This window comes from Polistes canadensis, unplaced genomic scaffold, assembly GCF_001313835.1.
Source record: "Polistes canadensis isolate GaletaPanama2010 unplaced genomic scaffold, ASM131383v1 scaffold_60, whole genome shotgun sequence".
NCBI lineage: Eukaryota > Metazoa > Arthropoda > Insecta > Hymenoptera > Vespidae > Polistes > Polistes canadensis.
The window spans coordinates 81,198-107,880 of record NW_014569607.1 but is presented as its reverse complement, the minus strand read 5'-3'; the positions used below and the strand labels follow the sequence as shown (position 1 = coordinate 107,880).

At 37.4% G+C, this 26,683-nt stretch overlaps 1 protein-coding gene across 1 annotated transcript in view; it reads right to left on the bottom strand.

Moving 5' to 3' along the window:
• Positions 1–26,683, bottom strand: part of LOC106785963 — a 137,334-nt gene that overhangs the window by 93,157 nt on the left and 17,494 nt on the right. Inside the window, exon 2 of the mRNA XM_014746849.1 lies at positions 16,394–17,354. Within this exon, the coding sequence (XP_014602335.1) occupies positions 16,394–16,529 (136 nt within the window). The 5' untranslated portion in view covers positions 16,530–17,354. The remainder of the gene's footprint in view (positions 1–16,393; positions 17,355–26,683) is intronic.

The window sequence follows — 26,683 nt, the reverse complement described above, 5'->3', positions numbered from 1 at the left end:
AGCTACGTTACCTCGGATAGCAGTGATTAGTCTTCGTTAATGTAGAACGAAATTCTCTGGGGAAAGCAAACGTATGTACAAGCCGGGGAAAAAGAGCGGTAGATTTAAACATTTGTGACTTTGATCGATGTGCAAGGAAAAAGGTCAGTGTTGCGTTCACCCACGAATATGTTTCTCTATGTTCCAGGAAACTAGTAAATAGAAGAAAAGTAAACTACGAATTTTACGATTACCTGCTATTCCTTTACGAGCTTCGAAATAGGCTATAGCTGTTGTTACGTGATAAAACGATTAACGCGTTATCGTCATGACGATCAAAGGTAATAAAAGATACACCCTCTTTTGCCATTTAATAGGATCGAATAGTTTAGTCGAAGTAGTAATAAATCGAACGGATATTCGACATTAGATTTAATGTCTATTGTTCGAAATTTTGTTACAAATGTTCTTCATCTTTATTCTCGCATCCTTTCTTTTTCTTTCTCTTTTTTTCATATGACACGCTATGTAATTATGCTAATGCTATTCCTCGTATTCTCTCTCTTTCTCGGAAAAAGAAAAAAAAAAACGATCGAGTAATAATTCAACGATTTTCGTTTGGTCAACCTACCATGAGCTTTGTGATTTGGTTTAATCGATAAAACGATTTGGCAAACCAACGAGTTAACTCAATTTACTTATCTCCTTCGGTGTATATCGAATAAACAAATATTTGCTTAATTTAATTACGAATTTCTACTGCTTCTGTCCAGTAGAGAGTTTACGTTAATCATTTACGAACTCTCTCCTAATTCGATCGGAATACAGTTCATTACTCTTAACGAATAACGTAGTCTAGGATTTAAGTTTCACTTCCTCTCTGTTCGTATATTTTATTTTCTACTTTTATTTATCTAAAGTCTCTTTACAAAAGTACATCTTTTTTTTTTTATGAGAATTTATCTGGACATTATATATAATAAATCCGTTAGTAAAGTATTATCTTTGTATTGTTTTTACGTTCATTCACTTTTCCGTTCATTCGCTTAGAGTCTATGAGAAATATCAATAATTTTCGAAGAGATTACAAAGCATGTCGATGTAAAGCGGGTGAACGAACGAACGAACGAACGAACGAACGAGCAAGCGTATATCGCCGATCATTATTTGCAGATGTTTGCTATGAGACCAATTGCAAAACGTTAGCGACTATTGACTATGCATGGGAAACTGAGAACGACACGTCGCCAGCTGAGAATGGTACGTGTTTAGTTGCTCCATCTGTGCGTCATCGCATTGCAATATATTGAGTACTAATGAGCTTCTGTACCCGGTTGTTTCCACCTTCCTTCTGTATTGTCTATTTTCAACGAATTAAGAGAGAGAGAGAGAGAGAGAGAGAGAGAGGGACAAAAATAGAATGAAAAAGCATTCGTTCGAATATTCACGTTATAATATCATAATCGTTATCCTCGAAAGAGGATAGATACATTTTTATCCATTTATTACATTATGAAAAATTGTTATCCTCTTGCTTTTTGCGAGTAGGAATTCTTTGAGTATCTAATAAAAAGAAATTTATGAGATAAACTTTTCTCTCTATTCCTTCTTCTTTTTTTCGTATTTTTTCTAACACTTCCCTAGACCTCCCCATAGCACCCTCTCCCTCAGCAAGTAAATCAAAATAATCCAGCAGCATTTTTCTCATCTCTCGGCCAAGTTACGAGGTACATAAGATGAGATATCCAACAGGAGGGTACATCTCTCCTGTTACCGTACCATACACTCCATGACGCCGTTAGTCACTTCGATGGCTCGTAAAGCCGACAAATCGTTCCTACTTAGAGTTACTTAACCTACAGTAAGCATACGAGATCTCGAGGACAATTTTTTGTCCTCGGTAACAGGTTACTTTCGAAGAAAGTTTTGATTAATCGTTTCTCACTGAAAATATGTATAACCGTATCTACTTATTAATCGATTATTGGCCCCAAAACTGGCCAAACTTGTGCGCAGAGGTAACGTGAAAATCATAATTTTGCCATGCTATCTTAGATTCGAGCAACGTTAAATTAATCGTTTGGATATATTTTCATTCTCTTTACAGTTTTCACAAAAGTCATTTTTCACGATTATACTAAAACGTTTGAAATCTTTAGATAGGATCTTTACCTCGGAATGGTAAGTGGCAAGAAACGCGTGCTGATAGGCTATTTAATAATCTTAATATCATTCCTTATTATCTTAGGCAAGAAGCAGAAACAGGACCCATTACGTTTTTGCAAGCCGGCGAACAAGCTTATATCTTTCTATCCTTTTCTATCTTTCCTTTAGCTTCTGCTTATCTTATTTTTCTCTCCCTCTTTCTCTCTCTCTCTCTCTCTCTCTCTCTCTCTCTCTCTCTATATATATATATATATATATATATATATATATATATATATATATTCCTTTCTTTCTTTTCCACGACCAACACAGTATTACATTTATGCAACGAACGTGAAAATGCAAGGTGAACCGCTTATGTATAAACGATGCAAAGTCATTACCTACTTTCTAAATGGCGTCCCTTAACCAGTTGAGATCATCGCGATGTGACAAAAAAAATTTTCTAGCTCCACTTCGTTGACTATATTCTCTTAACAGTTTTCTTCTATATATATACAACACGAGGAAGCACCTAGGTGTGCAGTGAATACGTTTCTACGCGACATAATAAAAATAATAATCTATGAATAGACACATTTGAATTTGTATACCGTCTAATAAGCAAAAATTGTTTTAAATGTGCTTGAATTAGAGGCACGTTTAAGATTACTTAATAATATTTGAAAAACAAATGTATGTATATGTTACGACCAATCTTCTCAGGGTTGTGACAAGATTTTTCTTATTCAGACGGAATAAATAGAAGTAATTCTTATATTATAATATAAACGCGTACTGTATATCCTTATTTTTTCATTTTTCTTTTAATAAATTTTTATTTGTCCTCGCAAAGAGTAAGTAGGATGAAGATAAGACATAACGTGTGATAGATAATAGGGAAAAAGGCTAATGTAAAGTTCATCAAAGCGGAAATTTTAATCTTCCTCAGAAGATGATCGTCGAATCTGTCAAGACTTCTTTGTGATATTAATTCGGGTGCATCTATAGATTTTTTGTATATACTCCTTTCTCATTTACCTTTTTAGATTTATCCAGAATGTCGAGTAGGGTTTAGTCATTTTATATTGTATTTTATTCTCTTCCGATCAAACTCTTCCTCAATCTGTTTCTTATCCTTTGAACTTCCTCGATATTAAAGCCTTTAATAGAAGTCAACCGGTGTATTTGCCGGTTCCGGAAATGAGGTTAATCGATGCGCAATGTAACTGCCCGAACATCCACCTTTATCCTGAAATAGAATCACCTTAACCCTTTCTCTACGATAGAGCTGTTTGTGGTAACTCTGTCCTAGATTACTTATTAATGGTACTAGCATATCAAGATGAAAAAAAAAGTTGCGATAAAGTGAAAATGGAAATATCAGAGATGCAAATAAATTGCAACGTTAATAAATAATATTCTTAAAATGTCTTAAAGGGGAAAAAACGAATGGAAATTGACCTCTTAAATTCTAATATAAATCAATACTTTCAGATATAGAGTTTTTCGATGAAATAATTAAAGAAGGAAACCATAATAAGAGTCATTCGTCCTATTTTTAGGAAGAACGTAATTAAACTTGTTTCTGGAGCTTTTGACTTCATAATAATTGTTTAGAATTTAAAGCGTAACCGGTACGAGCGTATTCCTTTGAAATTAATAATACTCCATTTAGTATAGTAGGATTATTTCGTTTCATCTCGAGATAAGAATATCAAGGAGAACTGTTGAACACGCCGAAGTAGTATAAGAGAAAGTGTGATGCGATGAAAACGTTAAGACGGATGGAACTCGAATTTATATTACGAGTAATTTAGCCGAATTCTGATAAAGTTAGCAGCTCAGTTTTCTGGGCCAAAAGTTCATGCTTTGGGAAAATAGAGGACTATAAAATATTCAAGATTCCAAGATGAAATTAGAATTGGTATGCTGTCGTGCATTTTCTGGATGGTAAGTTTTATATCGCATAAGATCCCTTATCGATGCGTTTATATTCCTTCGAAGATTCTATGTTCGCGGTTTAAAGTAAGATTTTGGCAAATTGCTTAGCCAAGCACGCGTCGATTGGAAAAGCACGGATAGCGGTAGTAGTATCGTATCGGGGATTTGCAAGACCCTAATTTAAGGATAGCGAGCAAACGAAACTCGCGAAACGAACCGAATATACAGAGAGAGAGAGAGAGAGAGAGAGAGAGAGAGAGAGAGAGAGAGAGAGGAAAACGGAATCACTCGAAATGATTGTTGTCGGCTTTCCCGGAAACTCGAGGTATGGTAATCAGGAGACATTTCCGATCTCAGAACGGAATCACACACACAAGGAAGCCGGCATAAATTAGTCTTCGCCGAAGCTCCGTATTTCCGCTGGCCCGATAATTGGCTTAGTCGACAGAGAAAGAGATAGAGAATTCCTTGCAGGTTAGACAATAGAGGAATTCTCCCCTTTCGCGAAAGTCCCGGCAACGTATTTGCAAACCTCATTCGCAGTCATTGCTTTCTAATCATTTTCTTCAAAGCAACCAAGTTATTAAGCCGCTAATTGCGAATTTTTACTTCAAACAGAATTCCGTTTGTTATTAAAAAAAGATAACTATTAGAACGTGATTTTGTTATATTTACAAAATGATGCTTTCTATATTTTCTTTCTCTCTTTATTTTTTTCTCCGAATTAATTACGGAATCGTTCCAAATGAAAATATAATATATGAATGTTATATCGTATGTAAAAAGTTTTTAACGCTATGATTTAATCGAAAATTATGAAATTACGTTATGTTTCACGTGGAGAAAAGATAGCAGCGAGATTTTCCGCGTACGATTGATGTTCCCCAGCATTTGATTTTTTCATTCTAGGCGAAACAAAAATTCCAGTAATCCATCCATGCACATCGGAACCTGGTGTACGAGTTAACTCCGTTCTCTCTCTTTTTGTTTCACTCTGGTGCGAATTCTAGTTGGAGAAAAGCTCGACTCTGTTCGGAGAAAAGTTGAAATTAGCGTTCTAGAACGCGTAACGCAGCAAAACGTGATAACTAGGTAATTAAACTTTGTACGGTTCGAGTGAAAAAATATACACAAGCAAATAATATAGAAAGAATAATAATAACAAAATAAAAAATAAAAAAAAGGGAAAAAACAAGAAACGAATGCCGTTATCTTCCCGTGCTTTACTCTTTTTACCTCTATTTTCTTTCTACCCTTTAACCATCGTAATTCTCGGCGAATAGCTAACGCCAATCACAGAAGGTGTTATTCCCCGTCTTTGTAAATGCGCTAAGATTTTGATCATGCTTTTAAAAGATATCCACCCTTTCGTTCAAATTGGAACTACCATTGGGTCCATTTTATCTTTCTGAATTAACCATCGTAATTCGCGCTTCGTGATTTTAAGTGGACCATAAGAGATCGTTCCGTCCGTCCGTCCCTTAGGAAAAGGAATTCCAACTCGTACGCTTGAAGAATGTTTAGATATGAACTAACAGAAATTGCTCTCCGCATATTTGCACGACCTTTAACGATGGAAGTTTCTCATGTTTCTGATTCGTGACGTTTATACCATATATACGAATGCATGTAAGCATAAACCAATGAGAGAGAGAAAGAGAGAGAGAGAGAGAGAGAGAGAGAGAGAGAGAGAGAGAGAGAGAGGGCGGGAGAGTCTCTTCTATTAAACCATTTCTAAACTGGAAAATTTCGAAAAAGATATACATTTGTTATTGACAACGGTTACTCGTATAAGTGCAGATAGAAGTTACCGTAGATTCATTCGATATTTTGGAAAGCTTATAAACCCAGAGAGAACTCGTAGAAGACGGAGTAACGACATTTTTCCCCCAAGTACCTGTTCCTTTTCGCTCGTAAATGTGTTTGCGATGCACATTCTTTTTCCACGTGCATAAGTCGAAAAAGGAATACCGACATTCAAAAGTCGGCGAATATTTTCCCCCTCGTGCCCTCTCGTCGCAAACCGCACAAAGACATTCCGTTTTCGCGAAACGCCCGAGTTTGTTTCGTCTGTCATTTGGATTTTCGAAACATTCAAAAGTCATATTTCGAGAAGCGTCTTAAGTAAAAGAAATAAAAAATATATTGACAAATTCGTCGTTGAATCGTATTCCCATGTGAAGGAACGTGTAACCATTGAAAAAGAATCGAGTACGTGGTTGTGAAATAATTTACCAAAAACGATTCAAATACTCCGGTTACTTTATTCTTTCCAGCTTTTATTTATTTGAGAGTACAATGCGAAAGTGGATGTATGCATGAATGTATGTGCAGGTTACTGTAAAAATTGCTCGTTCGTTCGATATCAAAATTTCATATACGCACAATTATATTTTTGTCTCTCTCTTTCTATAAAAATAGGATAATCTGAGATAAATGGTGCACGAACTTGTTCTTAGCGATATAAAATTGATCAATACGTTATTATTAACTGTTGATAGTTTATACATGTACATTTATTTATGTATGTATGTAACCAAAGGTAAAAATGAAAAGTAGGTTAAGCGAAATGGATTGGACGAATACTGGAAACATTGTTTTCGCGATGTTTCGTTTATCGAAATGCCGACTAAAATGGAGTACGGGCAAATAGGAAATAAAATATATCGAAGATAAAAGTTTCCGCTATTGGATCTACGTTTATGAAATATAAACTCTATTTCTGGTTCGTAGTATTATTTAAACGTTCGCACCAATTTCTTCGAAAAATCCAAAGCAAGGAACGATGTCATTTTTGAAACTATGCGATGCTCTGTACGGATAAGTTTATTTTAAATACGTGCTACGTTTGAGTAAATTTTTCAAATTTTAATTACGTAATCGTTACGCACAATCGCATTAAGAGAAATTAGATGAATCATAATGAAACATTCGTAAACTTCGTAACCAGCTTTGTTACCTTTAATTATTTTCATATATTACAAAAATATTTGCAAATTTTTCAGTAGGATAAAAATAATGAAAAAATATGTACATTCTCGGATAAATTTGAGTCATTAAATACTCACGAGTGTAGAGGATTACGGAGGGAAATAAAAATTAGAGAGAAATATCGTTGCATCGTTGTACGCGTTACGTGACGACGAGGACTCATTGATATTTTCGAGAGAAAAAATGTGTAAAATAAAAAATTCAACTCAACGAAGAACGAACGAACGAATGAACGAACGAACGAACACTCGCTCGCTCGTGTTTTCATTCTACGCTCCCACACACACACACACACACACGTATTTTAAATACGTGCGCACATCGGTTAGTTTTAGATTATCGTTCGATCTCTATTCGCATTCATATTCAAAACGAACGACATGTTCTAGCGTGGATGCATAATAAGTTATTGACGGAATTTTGCTTTCTGCCACATGAAATTATAAATGCAAATTATTTGACCAAACCCACATAGCGACGGCCATGCCAACGCGTTCACCAGAATGAAACGCGACCAAGTCTTTTCTCGCATCTTTTTCATCCTCATCTCTTCTCCCATTAATTCCACTTTCTATTAAAAATCCTGATCAGCGAGCGAAGACAAAGACGATTGAATTGCCTCCATTAAAGGAAGCTCGTAATTACTGTGCTGCTGCTGCTGGTGCTACTGCTTCTGCTGCTGCTGCTTCTGCTGCTGCTGCTTCTGCTGCTGCTTCACCGATATCGAAAAACGATTTAACTTAAGTAGAAACGTTCAATTGTTCTTCTCCCATTCTTAACTTTTTATCTATTTACTTTTCCTTACCTACTAGTATATGCTATCATCTCTCTTGTACGGACTATTACTTTTCTCACGGGTTTGTAAAAATCGCATCATAACGTAACATCTTCAGAGAAATCCTATATAGGAAATCCTATAAGTTGTTTCTTTTTGTTGTTTTCCTATAAGTTCGCTTTCCGCATAAATTTACAATTCCATTTACATTTTTGTTCCCTTTTTTCCTTTCTTTATCGTTACAATAAAAGACGAACCACTAAAAGGGTGGTAATACTTTTAAACATCAATGAATTTAATAAAAGAAAATTTGTAGCTCTCGATAAGTTGAATTGGTATCGATTCCTCTCGTATAGGGAAGTCCTCGAAAGTACATAGCTTTCCGTCGAGTCCCCTCAGTGATTCTCCGTGGGAATGTTCTCACAAGAAAAGTCTTTCGAGGGTCGATCCAGCTGCGAGAAGAGCTTTCACATGCATAGAATGCTTACTCTCTCCGTGTTCCAGCTTTGACCTGATCCAATGCCAAACCAGCTGTCCGGTATAACACATACCTACCTATCTTCTTCTTCTTCTTCTCCTTTATCTTCAATTTCTCCCTCTTTCTTCGATTCTTCTACACACGCACGCGCGAAAATATTAACGTACCTATACCTACGCGTTGTACGAGTCCACGACGCGTTCCACTTTGCATTTCGCAAAATGTAAATGGTATGGGGAGGAATGGAATGACGGAGAGAAAAAAAAGAAAGAAAGAAAAAAAAAAAAGAAAAGTGTGGTAGCACAGGGAAGAAGAAGGCACTCTCCGGTGTTGATGGGCCTCCGCACTTTGAAAAGCTATCAAAGGCAGCATGCCGACGAATCTCTGAAGAGCGTTGCTTACCCAAAGGGTCCCCTTGCTTTTCGAGAGGTCTTCAGAAACGCAGCGTTAGAAGCGCTGAATATCTGCCGTTTATGTCTACGTTCTGTCGCCGTTGTTTATATCGACCCGACAAACTTCTCCTCAAAAGCCTTGCGAAAAGCTCACCCAAAATTTCACTCAGAGATATTCCTCCATCCCTTCGTCCTTCCGCAAATACTAACATCTCCTTCTCTATCCTAAAATACCGTTTATTTTGTTGTTTTCCACTAGGATATATATATATATATATACCCGCTTACATTCAATTGTTTATTCGAATCAAATAAAATAATAATTTTGAACTTCTAACAATTTATTGTTTTCCATGCCGAGAGGGAGAGAAAGAAGTTAAAACATTGAAACGTACCTACTGGATCACGAGTTCCGAATACTTGGCTGTAGGAAAAATTATGATCCACTCGGATCAAATCCTAATCCTGTTCTTGGCCGGATAAGATCCTCGGAGTTGCCACATGAGCGTTTATCAAGAAAGTTGAGAAAAAAGAGGTACTAGAGAGAAACCTTGGTCCGAGAAGAACGTCGTCGAGGGTAAGGAAAAAGAAGAAAATAAAAAAGAAAGTCGATAAAATCATCGAGGAAAAGCACGAGCGTGTACCGAGTAAATGATCGCCGAACTAAATTTTCATTTAACGTTAAACCGTCCTCTGTCTTTTCCATAACTATGAGAAAACGTAACGTTAACTGTAAGAACGTTAAAATTATGAAAATACGAAAGGATGAATTTGATTACGAGGCAAATGTTTGTTCTAGCAAGAGCACATTAATCGAAACGGAAATTCTATTTATTCGGTTAATCGAATATCTCGACCCTTCGATAAGGGAAGTACTTTCTAGTGGCATAACTATAGTAACGTCAAACGTCTCTTGCTTATGACAGTAATATCGATATGCGTCAACGAGATAGACGGGAGAAAAGAACTTGCCGATTCTTTGGATCCGAGTCTTTCCAAATCTATTTTAATAAGAATTTTTAAGCTGCCACGAATGTTCGCTTGGGGCGTTTAAGTCTAACTGAAAAATGACTCTAATCATATTGTCATTATATTTTTCATTTTTTTATTTACCAATCATTATTATTAATACAATAAATATTATAAGAAAAGTTGTTTAGAGTTCTAATGTCGTACAAATAAACGCGAAACTTGTGTAGTATATTTGCGAAACTGTAAAGAGCGTAAGCAATCTTCTTTTCACCAAAGAAAAGTAAACTAAGAAACTTTTGGAATATTGTGCGAGAGAAGGGTCTGAAATTACTCGAAGTGGGAGGGACTTAATTTCGTCTCCTCGTTAGAAATTCTACGATTTCTTACGGGACTATTGTTTAATCAAACCGAAACGAAAAAAAGTGAAGAATAAAGAAGAAGAAGATGAAGAAGAAGTAGAGCATTATAATTTTTAATATTTATTCCGATGTATCTCCCCCCAATATTCCGAGATAAAATTAAAAAAGCAACCTATATTTTCCTGAGAATGGACAAAAAACAGTTAGAAGGTGTAAACAAATGTTCACTTTTCCTTTTAGAGAGAAACGTCGAGATTGTTAATTAATTATTTTCAAATGCTCATTTATTTTTAATGAATACAGAGAGTTAAATAGTAGAAAATAAGGAATAGTTAGTAAAATTTATTGGTTTTTATCTTAGCTTTTATGTAACTTGTGGTTTCACACCAGGAGGAGTAACTGTAGCCGAGGTAGCGCCGCAAGGCCGCGCATTAAATCGTGGTTATTAAAATATAAATTCGATAATGTAAACGCCAGCTTAATTAAGTTGAAATATAGCGGCGACCGTCGTCGGCAACTCGCCATTGGCCGACCGCGCCTCGTATACCACCAGTAAAATGGATTTAACTCGCATCCACGACTTGGAGCTTTGAGCTCGAAGAAAATAGAATTAGAAAGAGGAAAGTGTAAAAGAACTGTGGAACGTCAGTGCGCGAAGAATATATTTTTACATTAGATTTCATTTTATCGGAGAGAAAAAAAAATGGTATTTCCAAGTTGGTCCTATTGTTTCGACAGAGCGTCAATAAGGCTCTCGTTTTATCCGGGATCAAGATGGATCCGTTTAAAGTTGAAAAAAGGAATCAATATAATATAATCTACTTTGTTTCTAGCTCCGTTGGAAGGTTGACTGGAAAAGAAAGAAAAAAAAAAAAAGAAATAATCGGCATCGAGTAGCGAAAGTTCGAAGAGAGATAAGTTCGGCACGTTGTTGGAAGAGGTTTTTAACGAGGTCGGTTCCGTATTATCTCGCAATAAAAACAGGCTCCAACAAGGGCACCTCCTGTCCGGCTATGAGAAATGCGCGAAACGTGCTACGAATGCGAGCTTAATGGGAGTTGGCCTATTTATAGCGCGAGCACCGCGCCTTCCTACAACGTAACCCGATGCAGTTTCCGGAGATTTTGGACAATGTCGCATGGTCGCTGCCAGATTGGAGCCGTCGACAGAAACTTGGACGAGGGTAGTAACTCACGTTGCCCGACGTTCTGGTGCTACTACCTGTGTTCATTGTGGTAGTAGTGCTTTAGTATCACCGGGAGAGTATCTGTCGTATCGTGTCTCTGTGTTCTACGTACGTGTATTTTCATCCACGGTTGGAACATGTTGAAGTGTTTCGCGACGAAACCGGGCGGGGACGAGCCAATTGTATCGCCCTTGGCAATTCCACGGACTCCTGGCTAATTGTTCTTGCCAGCCAGCAAGTTACGAGCCGTTTCCGAGCGATGACGAGTGCCCGAAATTGTTCTTGCTCATCGGGATACGTGAGCGTTGCGTACAAGCTATACGATACTTGTTAACCATTGATAGGAAACTAACAAATCGATGAATTTTAATTGGAACGAGTCCGGCTTTGCCTACTTTCTTTCCGGCACGTAACTTTTGCAATACAAAAAAGGGCTTTTTTGCTTTTTTAAAATGACTATCTTACTATTGTCTGTTCATAAACGACGATAACGAAATTACGGCGATTACCATATGGTAATGCGATTCGTCGAAGGACTGGCACCAGTCACACGGCAAATTATCGCGTTCTCTAATCCACATTCTAGTCCGCTCAACTAAAGAAAAACTGAGCTAATTGTGTTTCTTTGCCGAAAACTTGATATAATGGTAACTCGACGACGCTGAATCGAATAGTGCTAATTTTTTTTACAAGTCTCGTCGTATTATGCGTGCACAAACGTCCGCATATATTGGAAAACCATAGAGAAAAAGAGTTTATTCATAGTAATAAGGGTACTTAAATAAACCTAAGATTATAAATATATTTAATGGAAAAATTCGAATTCTTGACATTAAGGAAGAATTATTAACGCGCAAACAATTTAAACGTAAACTCATTACTAAACACAAATTTGATGATAGTTTAAATAGGATTAAAGGATGACCACATCGTTGGGAGTCGGCAACTAAGTATATGTTTGCATTACTTGATTTGATCCCTTCGGTAAAGATTGCTTCTGTAGCGATCTATATAAAATACACGCAATATATAAGCCACTTATATCAAGAAAATAGTCTAATAATAAATGATCCAATCAAAATCTCTACTCGTCAAGGTTTTGAAATACAACACAATCGAGTTAATATTTGTTCGAGACAAACACGGTATGTACTTTGAAAAGTTAGATAAAGCAAGCTCTGCGAAAAGTAAAATTGCATACGTATATCGAAGATTGCATAGTTTCAAATGTGGTTTCTCGTTCTGAAAGGGATGAAGAGAGAAAGTGGAAGGAAACGGTCGAAGAGAGAAGACAAAGAACGGTGGATACGAAGAGAAGAGAAGTGAAGAGAAGAGAAAGAGAAGAGAAGGGCACGGAATACAGTGGGATGTTGGGCGTGGAGACAAATTGTTGAACAGGGCTTGCGGTTGGACGTACACATGTTCGCCAAAGTTGGGTTACATTTAGAAAACAGGATTACAGTTCGCTTCACGGTTCTAGTCGGACGGTGAGTACGGTCGAAGACTATGAAACTGCAATGCACCTGCACATAGTGCGCGCAGGTGGCTTCCAAGGGCGCTCTCTCTCTCTCTCTCTCTCTCACTCTCTTTGCAGCATTGTTTTCGTTTCTGGTGTGGGCAGAACGACGGAAACTGCGATCGGCCGACCGCAAAATCAACGATAATCTGTGCTTTCCGTACTTCCCATTCGTTTTCTCACTTCGGACCTATTGTTTATCCCTTTCTACTTTTGGTACAAGAACAACGACCGATCAGTCGCCCGCGAAACACGGTTTCGAAAAAACAAATACAAAAATTTAAAAAAACAAGACAAAATTCACGGATCGTTTATCACAAAATCAATGGGAGTTAAAATTTGAAGATAATTACGATTGTAATCCGATGCGATTTGTTCGTTTTTCAAAAAGATACAAAGAATGAGCTTGCTTCGCTTGAAAAAGAAACAGTTCGTACGCGTGCACGCGTCAGGGTTTCAACTACTTGAAAATTGAGTGACATTTTTATCGACTTGTAAACTTGCGGATAAAATATTCAACGTTATAAATATTGTCAGGATCGCATTTTCAATGCGGCGATTCAAGATTGGAAGTTGAAAAAAGAAAAAAGAAAAAACAGTAATCCAACATAGATCGGAGGAAAAAGTAAAAATAGGAGAAAAACGATGCCGTTCTTCGAAATACGCGAAGGCTTCTCTATCGAAAACTTACGTGCGACAGGAAACAGCTGCAACATCCGTTTTCTCTTGATCCAGGCCGATTCTTGTTACAATTTTACGAGTAGCTTGTTCCTCTTACTTTTTTTATGGCCTCAAGTTATTCGGCTGAACGGAAGTTTTCAAGAAGATGCTTGCGAGTAAAAATTGTTCGACCTCTTAAAGAGACCAAAATTCGATTTACTAAGAATTTCTCTTAACGGACCTCGACGTTTTCTTATCTTTAATCCCTAAGTCGTGTAATGAGATTTTTAAGCAATTTGAAGGAGCAAAGTCTAAACGTACCTATCTTTCTATGGCAATTAATTAACAAAATGTAAGAGTAGGAATTTGTAAAGCTCGGGTGAATCGATACCGGTACAGCGTAAGGCTTTCCATCTCCAAGTTTATCTTTGACCTGTCTTTTCCTCCTCTTTATTATTTTCTCTTTTATTCTTCTCGTTCCTCTTACTCCGATGCTTTTATACGACTTCGAGGTCGTGTCTGCGTTTCGCTCTCGCGCGAGTTATAGAACGACTCTCCATCTCTCTCTCGGATACCCTTGTTACTCGCCGTTAATTAGAGTACAGCCTGCTACTGACGACAACTAACTGCAAAGGAGAGTCTTCTCTTCGTTCCCTACACTAGCGCGGCTCTTGTCAGCCTTCTTCCCTTCAAACTATTCGGGTTTCTCTACTTCCGATTCGAATCGTCTACACGACATTTGTGGTTCGAATTATTCAGCTGAATCTCCGCGCTGTTCGAAATTGTCTCTCCTCCCTTGAAGGTTGAACCCTTGAAGGTTGAACCCTCGAGCAGGACACGAGTTACCACGACAACATCCAGCCCCGATTAAGGTAACGCCCTGGATTTATAGGAAGAAAAAGCATTTTCTTCCGTATTTGAGAGCATCACAACCTGACGTTACGATCCGAAAGTTTGAACGTTCAATTTTACGATGCCACGCCACCGTTGGGCTCGTTCCGAACGATTGTTCCACCCTGAAGGATCGATTACGTTTTCTACTCGTTAAACGAGCGTACAACACCAAATTCAATTTACCCTTCATTTTATTTTTCTTTCATTTATATTCTAATACCGCAAAAGTTAAACATTATTATTTTATTCTTTTTCTTCGTTCTTTCGTTAAGTTATATATTTTTTGCGTGTTTCTGTGTGTTGCGATATGACGTTGAACGTATCGACGGAAAAATCGAGTTAACTTAGCGCACGTTTCCCATTGATTCTCAAGTCGCAAAGCTTCCTACAGCTTTTGGAAAAACGTGATTACTTTTCGATCTCTCCTACGTGAATCGAATGTTCATATCGAGGGCAAGATTCGTTCAAGTTAATCGTTCCAACGCGATCTTTCCTACCTCTCTTATCAGTGATACGATAATTTCGTCTTAGAATTTCATTTTCCTTCTTACGAGGAAATACATTTTTCTTCATTCAATCGTAAGAAAGTTCAACATAATAAACGACACGCTTGATTTGGGAAACTCGAAAGAAACGTTCTTAGGAACCGAATATATCCCCCTTTGCGAACTTTTTCTATCATCTGCCAATTTTATGAAAAAATCCCGAACGTCGTTACCGCAAATCTTCTACGACGCGTTAAAATTATATTAGCTTTTTGACGGAATTTTATCTTTTCGTTCGTCAAACGCGTATCACCGTCATCGAATTTCGATTCGTTAGATAATATACGACAAAAATTAAAAAAAGAGAGAGAGAGAGCAAAACAAAAGTGCGATAATTTAACGCGGTGAAAATTTGTAGTCGAACGATCGAGACGACGTTGGTCGCGTTGGCTACGCCGTCGAACACGAGCTCGCCGTAAATTTGTGCGTTTGTTCGAGAATATCGAATCGCGCCAAAAACGTCAGCGTGGATTTCATTATCGCGCGAGCCGAGATAGATCGTCCTAGAGAGAGAGAGAAAGAGAGAAGTTGCTGAAACGAATATCTTCGTGGATATCGCGCAAATTGATCGTCTCGTTCCCCGTTGAGAACCGAACGACTCTTCCTGATTAAAGCTCGCGAAACGGAGAACGCTTTTCCTATTTATCAACGGCACGTGTTGCCGTCCGCCGAACGATGGAAAAAAAATTCAAGGAAATAAGAGACAAAAAATAACATCGGAATGGAATTAGCGGGAGAGAGAGAGAGAGAGAGAGAAAGAGAGAGAGGTAATATTTATTATCCTATTAGGTTTTTTTTCTTTTCCCTAGTCCCGACTCGATATATTATATAAAGTAAAGTAATAACTTTTGTCTGTGTAATAGAAATAGCAAATTCATAGAGAAAAAAACGTACCGCCAAAGGCGTTGCGGAATCGTCAGGATAAAATGAATATAAATTCCGCGGACGTCGTTGTTAATCGTTTTAACGCTCGTCCTACAATTTGTTCGTACGCCTTCCGCGCCCTTTCTCCCGTTATCCCGCTCATTCGTTTGCCATCTTTCCGAACAAAGTTGATACGCCATTAGTTTGACTCGTTTGCGTAGTTCGTTAATTGATAAAATCGATTCGCCGGTTGGTTCTCCTCGTGCGTTCTATTGCTCTTTCTCTCTCTCTATATATATATATCTCCCCCTCTCTCTGATTCTTGTAGCATGCGACCTCGGGAGTTGGTAATATCGATCCACCATTCTTTTTGTTGTTTCGCCAAACCGAGACGCGAAGAATTTTTCGTTATATTTCACCGTCTCTCTCGTTCGGATATTTTTCATTTGTACGAAAAATATCTGGACGCTTTAGCAAAACGTTAGTTTGCGAGTCGGTGCAATCCCCGACCGGAGACGGTAGGGGGAGGGCGGCATTTGGACAAATTCGTAAGAAAAATAAATGTTATCGAGACAAAGGAAAGAGAAGGAAGATATAGACAAGGTAGAGAATCATCGTATCGAACCAATTTGTGCTCGGAGACCTTAAGCTCGAGCTTAAAGGACAAAAGACGCACAAAGAATTTCTACTTACTCTGTCCGCCAACGTAGATCGGAGTCCACGTGACCTGAGAATAGACCAACGACGAGGCCGTTGCGAGGAGTACGGCAGCAAACCATAAACCCCAACGCGCCGCACTCGTTACACCAATACTCTCGTTCGTCGCCATTTCTCTCTCTCTCTCTCTCTCTCTCTCTCTCTCTCTCTCTCTCTCTCTTTCTCTCTCTCTTTCTCAATCAGTCCTCCGCCTCAATATCATCTTTCTTGGCTTCTCTCATTCTACTATTTCTTCCTTCTTCCTTTCAAGAGCTTCGAGAACTGCTACGTAATCGCGCGAACGTTCTCCTATCGAACACGTTTTATATCTACGCGATACACGCGTACATTTATTTTTCTTTTTTCTTATCCCCAAATTTATAGACAATCCCTCTGCTATTTTCTTTTTCTTTTTCTTTTTCTTTCTTTCTTTCTTTCTTTCTTTCTTTCTTTCTTTCTTTTACTTCAACATTCCAGATCGATCGATCCCGAATAACGAGGGTAGGAAATTTTGACGAGGAATAATTTGCATTCTATCGCTACGCTTTCCTTCACTTTCATTCTATTATTCGTGATTTGATTGTTCTCCAACACCAAACTATTTTCTTCTTCTTCTTCTTCCTCTTCTCTAAAGACAAAATCATTTGGCGTCAAGAAGTTCCATAAAACTCTAAGAGAGAGATACCTTAGATTTCTTCCGTTTTTTTCTTTTTTTCCACTTTCAACGTATTCTTCTCCTTAAGGTCGAATTACGTATCGTCGAGGGCCTAAGAACTTGTTCTTCCTTTTCTCTTTCCAATTCTCTTTTATCCTATTTCTTCTGCCTTTAAGTCGTTCTCTCGAAAGTACTTACTATATCCGCACTCGGTCTTTATCCTATTGCTTTCCGTGTTATTCGGTGGCTTTGCTGCCCAGATCAAACGGAAACCTCTCTTTCCAAGGACTTGCGAATACTCGTCTGAAACAAAACACAAAAACCATTTCATTAGAGATATCTCTTTTGAAGTTCGATCATTAAGAGATTAATACTCTATTACAAAAGGGAAACTTTCCCCACTAAGGGACCGATCCACTACGAGAATCGCTGGATTATTCAAGGAAACGATTAATATAACTCCTTATAGAAATTGTTTCATTAAATCTTATATTACATATTTTTTTCTATGAATATTTGATTAACTATAAATCACGCACGCCATCGGGAGACATAAATCTGACCATTGCTTGGTACTATCTACTTAAAGTCATGAGATATCGCAGACGAAGGAAAAAGAAAATATATTCACAACGAACTTTTGACGATTAACGAGACGTAAGTAGTATAAATCAAATTCTTCGACGTTCCATACCAAGAATTTTGTCTTTACCAATATCGAAGCAATTAATAATGCGCTAATACGATCGATCGGCTAGTACCCTATGACAAGTATTATATAAGAATATCCTTAAAGTTATAAAAATCAAATTGAAAGAGATAGGGAGAAGGAAAAAGGTAAAAAGAAAAAAACAGAGATCGAACCCTGGTCCTATAGTAATTACGATGCCTTTCCGTTTGGTAAAACGAAACCGATGTCAAAGTAGGGGAAAAAATCCCGATAAATGAAGAAAATCAGCCGTTATAAAGGTGTCAATGGCACAAAGACTGGTTATACATTTTCTCTACCTTTTGATTTTTTCTACCTGTTTTAGTCTGCTAATTTTTCTCCTTTCTTCCTTACCTTCGAATTACTTTTTTTTACAATTTTCGTTCGTTTATTCGTTTGACAATCTCTTTCATATACAATATATCGTAAAAACGGATAAAAGGATTTTCTCCTGTCATCGTCGTTGTTCGTGGCAACATGGCATTTGTAATGAGTACGAAATCATAAATCTGTTTTATTCTCCTTTGAAATATTTTTTATTTTGAGAAAATTTGTGCAGTACGCGTCATTTCATTGCTCAAACAAAATTTCATGTAGAATTTTAACGTTTGCTTTCGATTTATATTATTTGAAAGAATATTATTGTAACGTTGTTTTAGATGGAACAATATATAAATAGAATACAAAATGAAGTATTTTACTGTCTATATCTACTAGGTAAAAGACTGAAAGGTTAAATTTGCCAGAGGTTAAGGATACGATTAACCGTTTTATTAGTACCAGCAATAGTAATAGTAGCAGTGGGTTGATGCTAGTGCACAGCTGGGGCAGCGTAAATAACGTTTTCAGAAGCAGAGAGATAATTATCTAGCTACGGCTTGTACTGGACTAAAACAGATTCTCCGTATACTCGGTGACTGCCTTTTTTCACATTTCCTACTCCCTTTTTCTTTAACCTCCATGAGAGAGTGGAGGGGGGGGGGTACGGAGCTTTTCTGCCTTTCTCTCTCTTTTTCTTTTTTCACGACTTTCCATTTATACGTAATCGCTCGTTACGGTCTTTTTTGTACGCGGTTAGTTTACATCATTTGGGTGCTAGCGCGACCAAAATTATACTCGAGTGTCTTATCTCGAAAAGATCGATAAACACATGTGCTATGTAAATAATTATTTATTCTGAAAATGTTCGATTGGATTTTTAGAGCTTTCATCGATCCGTTAAATGTCATTCGAGCCGGTTTGAAATATCTAGATTCGATTTCGAAATATTATGATTGTTACTTGACTAATCAACATCAATTAGTCGAGGTTGATTGCATTAATTATATTATGACCAAGCTAACTTGATATCATTTTTGATCGTGCGAATCAAAGTTACATGCTTTTGGATAATTAAGCATCGAACAATTATTAATGAATTTGATATTCTCGAATGTCTTTTTAAAAAGACACGTAAAATAATCATGTGGCGAGTTATATCGAATGACGCGATGTGTTATAATATAAAGAATGCAATCACGCACCACGACTATTCAACGATATTCGCAAAAAGTATATTTCGTCGAATGTTACGATAGACTTGAGTGAGTTTTATGAATGTTATTTACAATGTATATGCAACTTTTTTTTTCTCATTTTTCCCTCGTAGTATTAATTTTCCCTGAGTATTGCGTATTACATTTCGTTTATCACCAAGCATACTTTTAAACATCCTCTATATTCTTGTTGAAAGAAAAAACTTCTTCATTTCTTCTACATAACACAATATGATTGCATGACAATGCCGCTCGAGCAGGTAATTCGTTCGTTCTTCGTGTTTCTCTTTTCTTTTGTCATAAAAGGCAAGAGAAAAGCCCAACAGTAGGTAGACAGGATGCCTTAAAAAGTAAGCGAACGTGTTGAAAATAACAAAGAGCAAAGATTTGAAGGGAATATTTGTCGTTTTGTTAAATTTGTTAGATTTCGTCGTTGTCGTCGTGATTTTCTACTTTTCTACCACATTCGACGGTCTCTCGTATCCGTAGCTTTTGATTACTTTCTACTCTCCTGGCCGTATAGCTGATTCTGTAACCAGGCGTACAATTACCGTATCCACGCAATCAGTCAGGTTTCTCCTAGCAGCCTGGATGTTTACCAGCCGGAACGTAGCACATTTAGTTTCTAATGGACCTTGGCGACGAAGGATAATGACACGTTCGTTCCGCGGCTTGCTGCAGTTTCACCGAAATGTGTCTCTTCGTTGGAACTCTCTACTCGCATGTCCTCCTGTGCCTGTTCTAAGCATCGGACAATATTTGTTTTTCACTCCACCGACTACTGCAAACTCTACTCTATCTTTACCAAAGTGTAGAACTTTCGATTGCTCCCAACCATAGAAGACATTTCCATATCTGGAAACGCGTCCTGTAATCCGATTGAAATGTAACTAATTCATCATCTAGAAAGGTAAATGATCATTTGAGGTTTTCCATCTAAATGTGGATCTATTAAAAGAGATTTATCAGTCGACTGATTACTTAAAACGTCGACGTTTCGAAGAACATAAATGCATTCAATCTTGCCTACCTAAGTTTGCATGTGTGTACCTTTATATAGATACCTTCGTACAGATACATATTTTGAAATACACGATATGCGAGTTGCTGCTTTCATTCATACTTTCAGCAAGCAGCAGCACAAGCAGCGAGTTTGCGTCACCCATGAGAAAAAGAGAAGAGAAGAGAAGTCCTCGTACTTTCACGAAGTACTTTTAGGATCGTGCGGTTAAGTGCCTGACGAATGGCACACGAGGGAAATTACAAAAGTCTCATTCGTTGACACTTCTCATTTTCTCGATGCGTCATCATTCGTTGAAAGACCTCGCACGACTGCCAACGATAATCGTTATTTTACATGAAAAGTGAAATGCTTGTAAGTAAGAAACTCTTATAGAATTCTGACTACAAAAGTAACTAGGAAAAATATAAACGATAATAAAAGAAGAAAACGCGGTGCTTTCGTTCGTAAAGTGCGAAATAAAGAAACTCGTTCGAAAAATGTTTATAAGGAATATCCCATATATTATAAACGCATCACCGAATTTTTTCTCCATAGATAATCCTACGAATATCTATGTATTCTTCTGAAAAACTGTAGCAGAATCGTAACTCAGCTACTGTCGAAGATATACGATTTGAAAAGCTGGAAGGTATATTTATAACCTCTCCGCCGTGCATTCTAACTGAAAAAGAAATAAAAAGAAATCCAAACATCGATTGCACGCGCAACCCCTACCGATGAACTAACGGGCACGCTATAAAACAAAACGAACGGTTACAAAATATCGAGGAAAAAAAAATTATAATTTTATTTCGAACGTTAACGTGAACGTTAACGAGAACGTTAACGAGAACGTTAAACGAGATAATCACGATTTATTGCAAACAACACGAATATTTCAGTGGCTTTTCAAAAAGTTCGCACATACGATATTTGCGCGATTTATCATCGCGACAATTTTCAAGGAATCTCTTGTATTCTGGTTTCCTGCTCATCGTGACAGCCCTCTCCCTCCTCTCCTTCTTGAGGCTTCACCCGAGCCAAATATCTTCTTCCGCTCAAACCGCTCAAAACTTGTATTTATGATTAATTGAATCTTTCGACCCATCATCTACGCGTATGCAGGCCAACTTCTATCCCTGGATTAAGACACAAGTTTCTTTACGAGACGAAGAAATTTCAAGGACTTTTATCGAGATCGATAACTTTTCAGACCTATCTCGTCGACAAACAAAAAATTAATGTGACGCGCGAAAAAATGATCGATCTTCGTTATTATTAATGATTTATTCGAGAGAAAAAAATTTGAAATAGAAAAAAAACACGCACGCACAGAAGAATTATAGGAAAAAGAAAGGAGAGATATAGACGAAGATAATAAAATAAAATAAAATATAAGAATACGTTAATCGATATAAAAAAAGAAACAAACAAAAAGAAGAGAAAAAGAAGGAAGCGTAAATATATTTATTATGAATGAATTTGTGTATCGTAAAAAAATTTGGCGTCCCGTTTCCTTCCATTTTTCGTTTGCAATAAAATGAAACACTTCCAACGGATCATTACGCAGTCTTTTGTTCCATCACGTGTATCGAATAAATGGAGAAAGAGACACATAGTATAGCGAAAGAGGGATCGAAAAAAGGGTAAAAATGGAAAGGGTAAAAATGGAAAGGGAAAAAGAAAAAGAAAAAGGATGGTACGCGCAAGCTCGAGTATCTATATTTTATCCACTCCACTATGCGAACGTAGGCGGTAGGAGAAAGCTCGCACGGCTGTCGGATTTTTACTGCTCGTAAACCTTTTTTACGGTTGCTCATGGCTTTACATACGTACGATCTCGGCAAAGAAGCGTCGGTGGTACCAGTCGATGTTTCAATGAACGCAATAGCTCTCACGCACATAAGCCACATTCATATTTTCCTTTTCTTCCGTTTCTTCCGCCCCCTTGACTCCTCGAATCTGCCAATAGCCTTGTTTTCTCGTTCCGAAGGGATCATCTTTACGTTTTCTCCTTCGCGAAGTAGTACCTTATCGCGAATTATCGTCCTTACGTTTATTTTTTCTCCTTTTATATCAAAAGTGAAAACAAACGAAAGACCATTTTTCTTTTATTTTTTTTTATTATTTTTTACGACTACTTTAAGACTTATCCTTTAACATAATTTCTCGACAAAGTAGGACGCATTTATGAAAATTGAACTATCGCATGCATAAAACCAAATGCCAAATGAGAGAGAGAGAGAGAGAGAGAGAGAGAATAGGTAAAAGGGTTAAACGGTAGGATATCTTGGAAACACGTAATCCTTAAGCGGAACATTGGCGTAACACGATTGCGTCGCGGGCTAAAGCTCTCGGATAAAAGTCATTTCTTATTCGAAAGCTCTCTCTCTCTCGACTCGAAGTTTTTTCTAATTGGACGGCGCTCAGTAACCGCTGGATAAGAGTCGCAAGCGGACTTTCGTTGAACACGCTTAGCTATAGTTTAAAGCTGAACGAACGAAATACCAAACTCCTATTTTCTATTTTTCTTTTTAACAATAAAAGATCTTCCGCTTGTTCTTCTTGTTCTCGAACGATCTTAGAAGCCCATCTAATCGAATTACATTCCACACAAGTTTTTGCGTTGCGTTTGGTAATTCGACGCGACGATAGACTCGAATAACGATGATACTGGCGTAAGGGTTTACGTTATCTGAAATTGCATTCTCTGAAAAGTTGATAGAGTATCCGTGGCGTTTGGAGGTATCGAAATCGGTCTGGAACTTGGTCTACCTAACAGCAATTCAATCAATAGAGAAGGAGCGGCGGTTTACAACTTAGGAAGCCGCGGTAATTGCGCGCGTTAACTTTTGTTAATCCACCGAGAATAGGTGCTACTAAGAGTAGAAGAGAGAGGTAGTTGTGACGCATCGAGTTACGCGAGAGGATAGCCCGAAGAACTATATACTTGCCCCCTGGGATCAAACTAATTTACGAAGAACCGAGTCACTGACTTCCAAAACCGAACTTACTGCTTTCTAAGTTACTTCGATCCTTCAGAGTAATCAAGAAAAGAATCGTACGAGCGAATAATGCCCGAATCGACTGATATATGACTGTAAGCGTCTTTAAAATGTAATTTAGAAAAATATGATAGATAAGATAGAAAAATATGAATTTTTGATCAATGATCAAATGAAGAACGCGTAAGATTCGTTTAAGATTTATCTCTAATTTCATCCCTCTTCCTCTTTTCGTTTGTTCAAAAACTAAACGTTGATCTTTGGCTTAGTTAAAGATGACACTTAAAAGTTTCTATAGACGTTTATCTTAGAAAGTTTTCTACTTGGAATCCGTAGCGACCAATTACTAAGTTTCCCAAGGAATTACTGTTATAATTTCTCCTAACTGTTTATATCCGTCAGAAATTATCGCTCAACAGAGATTCGTTTTGGATCGTTAATAATTATTCAACCCTCAGGAGACGTTCATTATCTTGTCCCGTTTTGTGCGTTTTCCTTTCCCCCTCCTCTCTCTCGTTCCCCTTCTTATCCTGTTCTTACGTTATATATATAATAACTAGCAGTCATGATAGCTTCTACAAACAACCGAGTGGGTACACTTCCGTTCGTCGTCAACTACATCTTCTTCCTTCGACAATGGGAGTTACTTTAATTACGTTAAACGCATGTGTATATTACGTAGTAAAATGCAACGGGAAATGTCGACGACTACAGGTTGCTTCATGGGTTGTCCTTTAACTCGCCTTCGCGTGGCGTCAAGCACATTCTACTACCATCGAACATACACATAACGAAGTTTGCGTACGAGTTGACAAGAACTACAGACTTCAACGTAAAGTTCCTTGTGAAAACGGGAAATTTAAACGACGTTATACCACCGACCCATTGTGTCTAACGTGTCCGTGGCATAATACTCCTTCAGAGTTCTAAACGTGCTCGCGAACGTTTCCGAACGAAATCCTATTCGTATTTCCTATTGTGACAGTTGGTACCGATGAAAGGTGCGCGCATGAAAGTTACACAAAATGTGAGAAAGAGAGATATCGCCGTCGAAATATTTACCTTGAACAATGTACGCTTGAAACGAGTTCAATTAACTTGAAAAAAACGCTTTGCGTTGAGGACAATGCCGGAGTGTTGCTAACATTGCCGAATTTTCCCACTATTCTGATAGCATAGACAATGACAAGTTGCAAAAGAAGATACGTTAAACTACCTAATTTGGAAGGCAGGTTAATGTAGTCTATCGTATCCCTCTTTACTTCAGAATTGTTTCTAATTCCTGAACTCCGCGCGATCCGTTAAATGATTTAGAATTCGTGCCGAGTTTCGAGTTGACCGTTTCGCTGAACAACGTCCATAGTCACGCCTTGCTGAGAATGCACAAAATCGAATACGTTTCCTCTTTCAAAGGATAACGTTTGTGAGAAAAAAAATGAAAAATCCTACACGAAAATTAATCATACTTACAAACGGATAAATATGATCATCGGCATAATGTTATGTTAGGGTTTTAATGAAATCATAACAGTAGCCTATACTTGAAAGATAACGAGACCAAAAATAATAGGAAAAAAGATCTAGAAAAGATCGGGGTATTCTTTTCGAGTTCTTTAATTTAAGGACATAAGTATCGCGCAAAGTTAGTTTTCGCGATAACGTTTGATAGCGACAAATATGAATTCCGTGCCAGTTTTACCGATGGTAAGTAGACGAGAGAGTACGTTTCGAGTGTCGATGAAAGAAAGGTGTGAGAGAAAGAGAGAGAGAGAGAGAGAGAGAGAGAGAGAGAGAGAGAGAAAGAGAGAGAGAGAGAGAGAGAGAAAGAGAGAGTGTGTAAGAGAGATAGAAGCTTTTGTGTGCGTGTGCGGATCGTTAAGCGATACGAGTAGTGCCAGCGTACGTGCGACGATTTCGAAAAGACCGCTTATCTCTACGTACCGATTGTTTATCGATAACGTATCGTGTCTACGATCGCCGAAACTTCCCAATGATTTTTCTTCTTAGCACGATATCTGGATAAGAGTAGAGAAAAATAACGAACAAATTATATATCGCTATTTCAAATAGATTATTATATTGTAGAAAAAGATATAAAGGGAAGAATGAAAATTGAAAGAATAAATTATAATATATTTTTTCGGCGAGAATAGAATAAAGATAGAACAATGTTGATGATTGTCAACAAAGTCAATTAATTGTTTATCACTTTGACAAATAAAATTAATAATAAATGTATCACAGGGAAGTCGGAGAAGGTAAAAATGAAATCAGAACGTTATGTTATGATCTTGTTGAACGTTTATTTGAAACGTTTCATTGAAACTTTTTCAGCAACTATAAAATATATTACATAACCTTAAAAATACATAGTTCATCAAAATATTCAATAAATAGTTATTAAAGGTTATCTCGTCGTCGATTACCTTGTTCAACTGGGATACCCCCATTCAGGCTATGTTCTCCAGACGTTGTTCTCTTTAACTATCACTTATTTTGATAAATGGCACATAACCTAGCTGATTAGCACTTCCGGTATTGTGAAGAAGTACAAAATTACATCGATTCGTGGATCGCTTCAAAAGATGAACAGTTTTTTCAACGTAGAATTTGTAGGCTGTTCAAAAGATAGGAGAAAGTAGTGGCCAGCGATGGACAATACTTTGAATCATAAATGTATAACCAGTTTTTTACAATGAAGCCTCAAATTTAGAAAGAAAAAAAGGACGGAAGCAACATTGTACGCCTAATAATTTATCTTTATTCTTTATTCGCGATATATCGTGTAAAATGCGAATGGAATTTTCCTAAATGGAACTTTAAAAGACTAATAATCTTTGTTATAGCAATGAATAGGAGGAGATTTTATAGGATTCTCCAATTGGACCGAATTGGTTTTCGAGTCGATTCAGTGAATTGCTTTGGAATCGTTGTGTATTCGCTTATAACGCCTAAATTGTATGTATCGCATTTGAACATTCGATCGTGGTACTTATCGCAGACGTATGCCTCCGATAGCAAACCAATGATAAAACGGCGCTCGATGTCCAACGCGGACATCGCGATTTTGTATAGTCGCGGAAGCAACTATAGCGTTCTGTCGTGACACGAATTGTGCATAAATATTCTAACAGTAGTGATAGAATCGCTCTGCGTACACGCGATCGTACGTGCCGGAATGTTCATCCATGGTTCATCCATGGTCCGATGGTGATAATAAAGCGAAAAATATGATATTCAATGAGGACAACTAATTTTTATTTCATTTTACTCCCCTTTTTTTACTATTTTCTCTCGTACCTTTTTTTTCTTTAAAAAAGAGAAATAATATCGACTTCACCGGCGTTTATAAAATAAAAGACGAACAGTATAACTAAAAT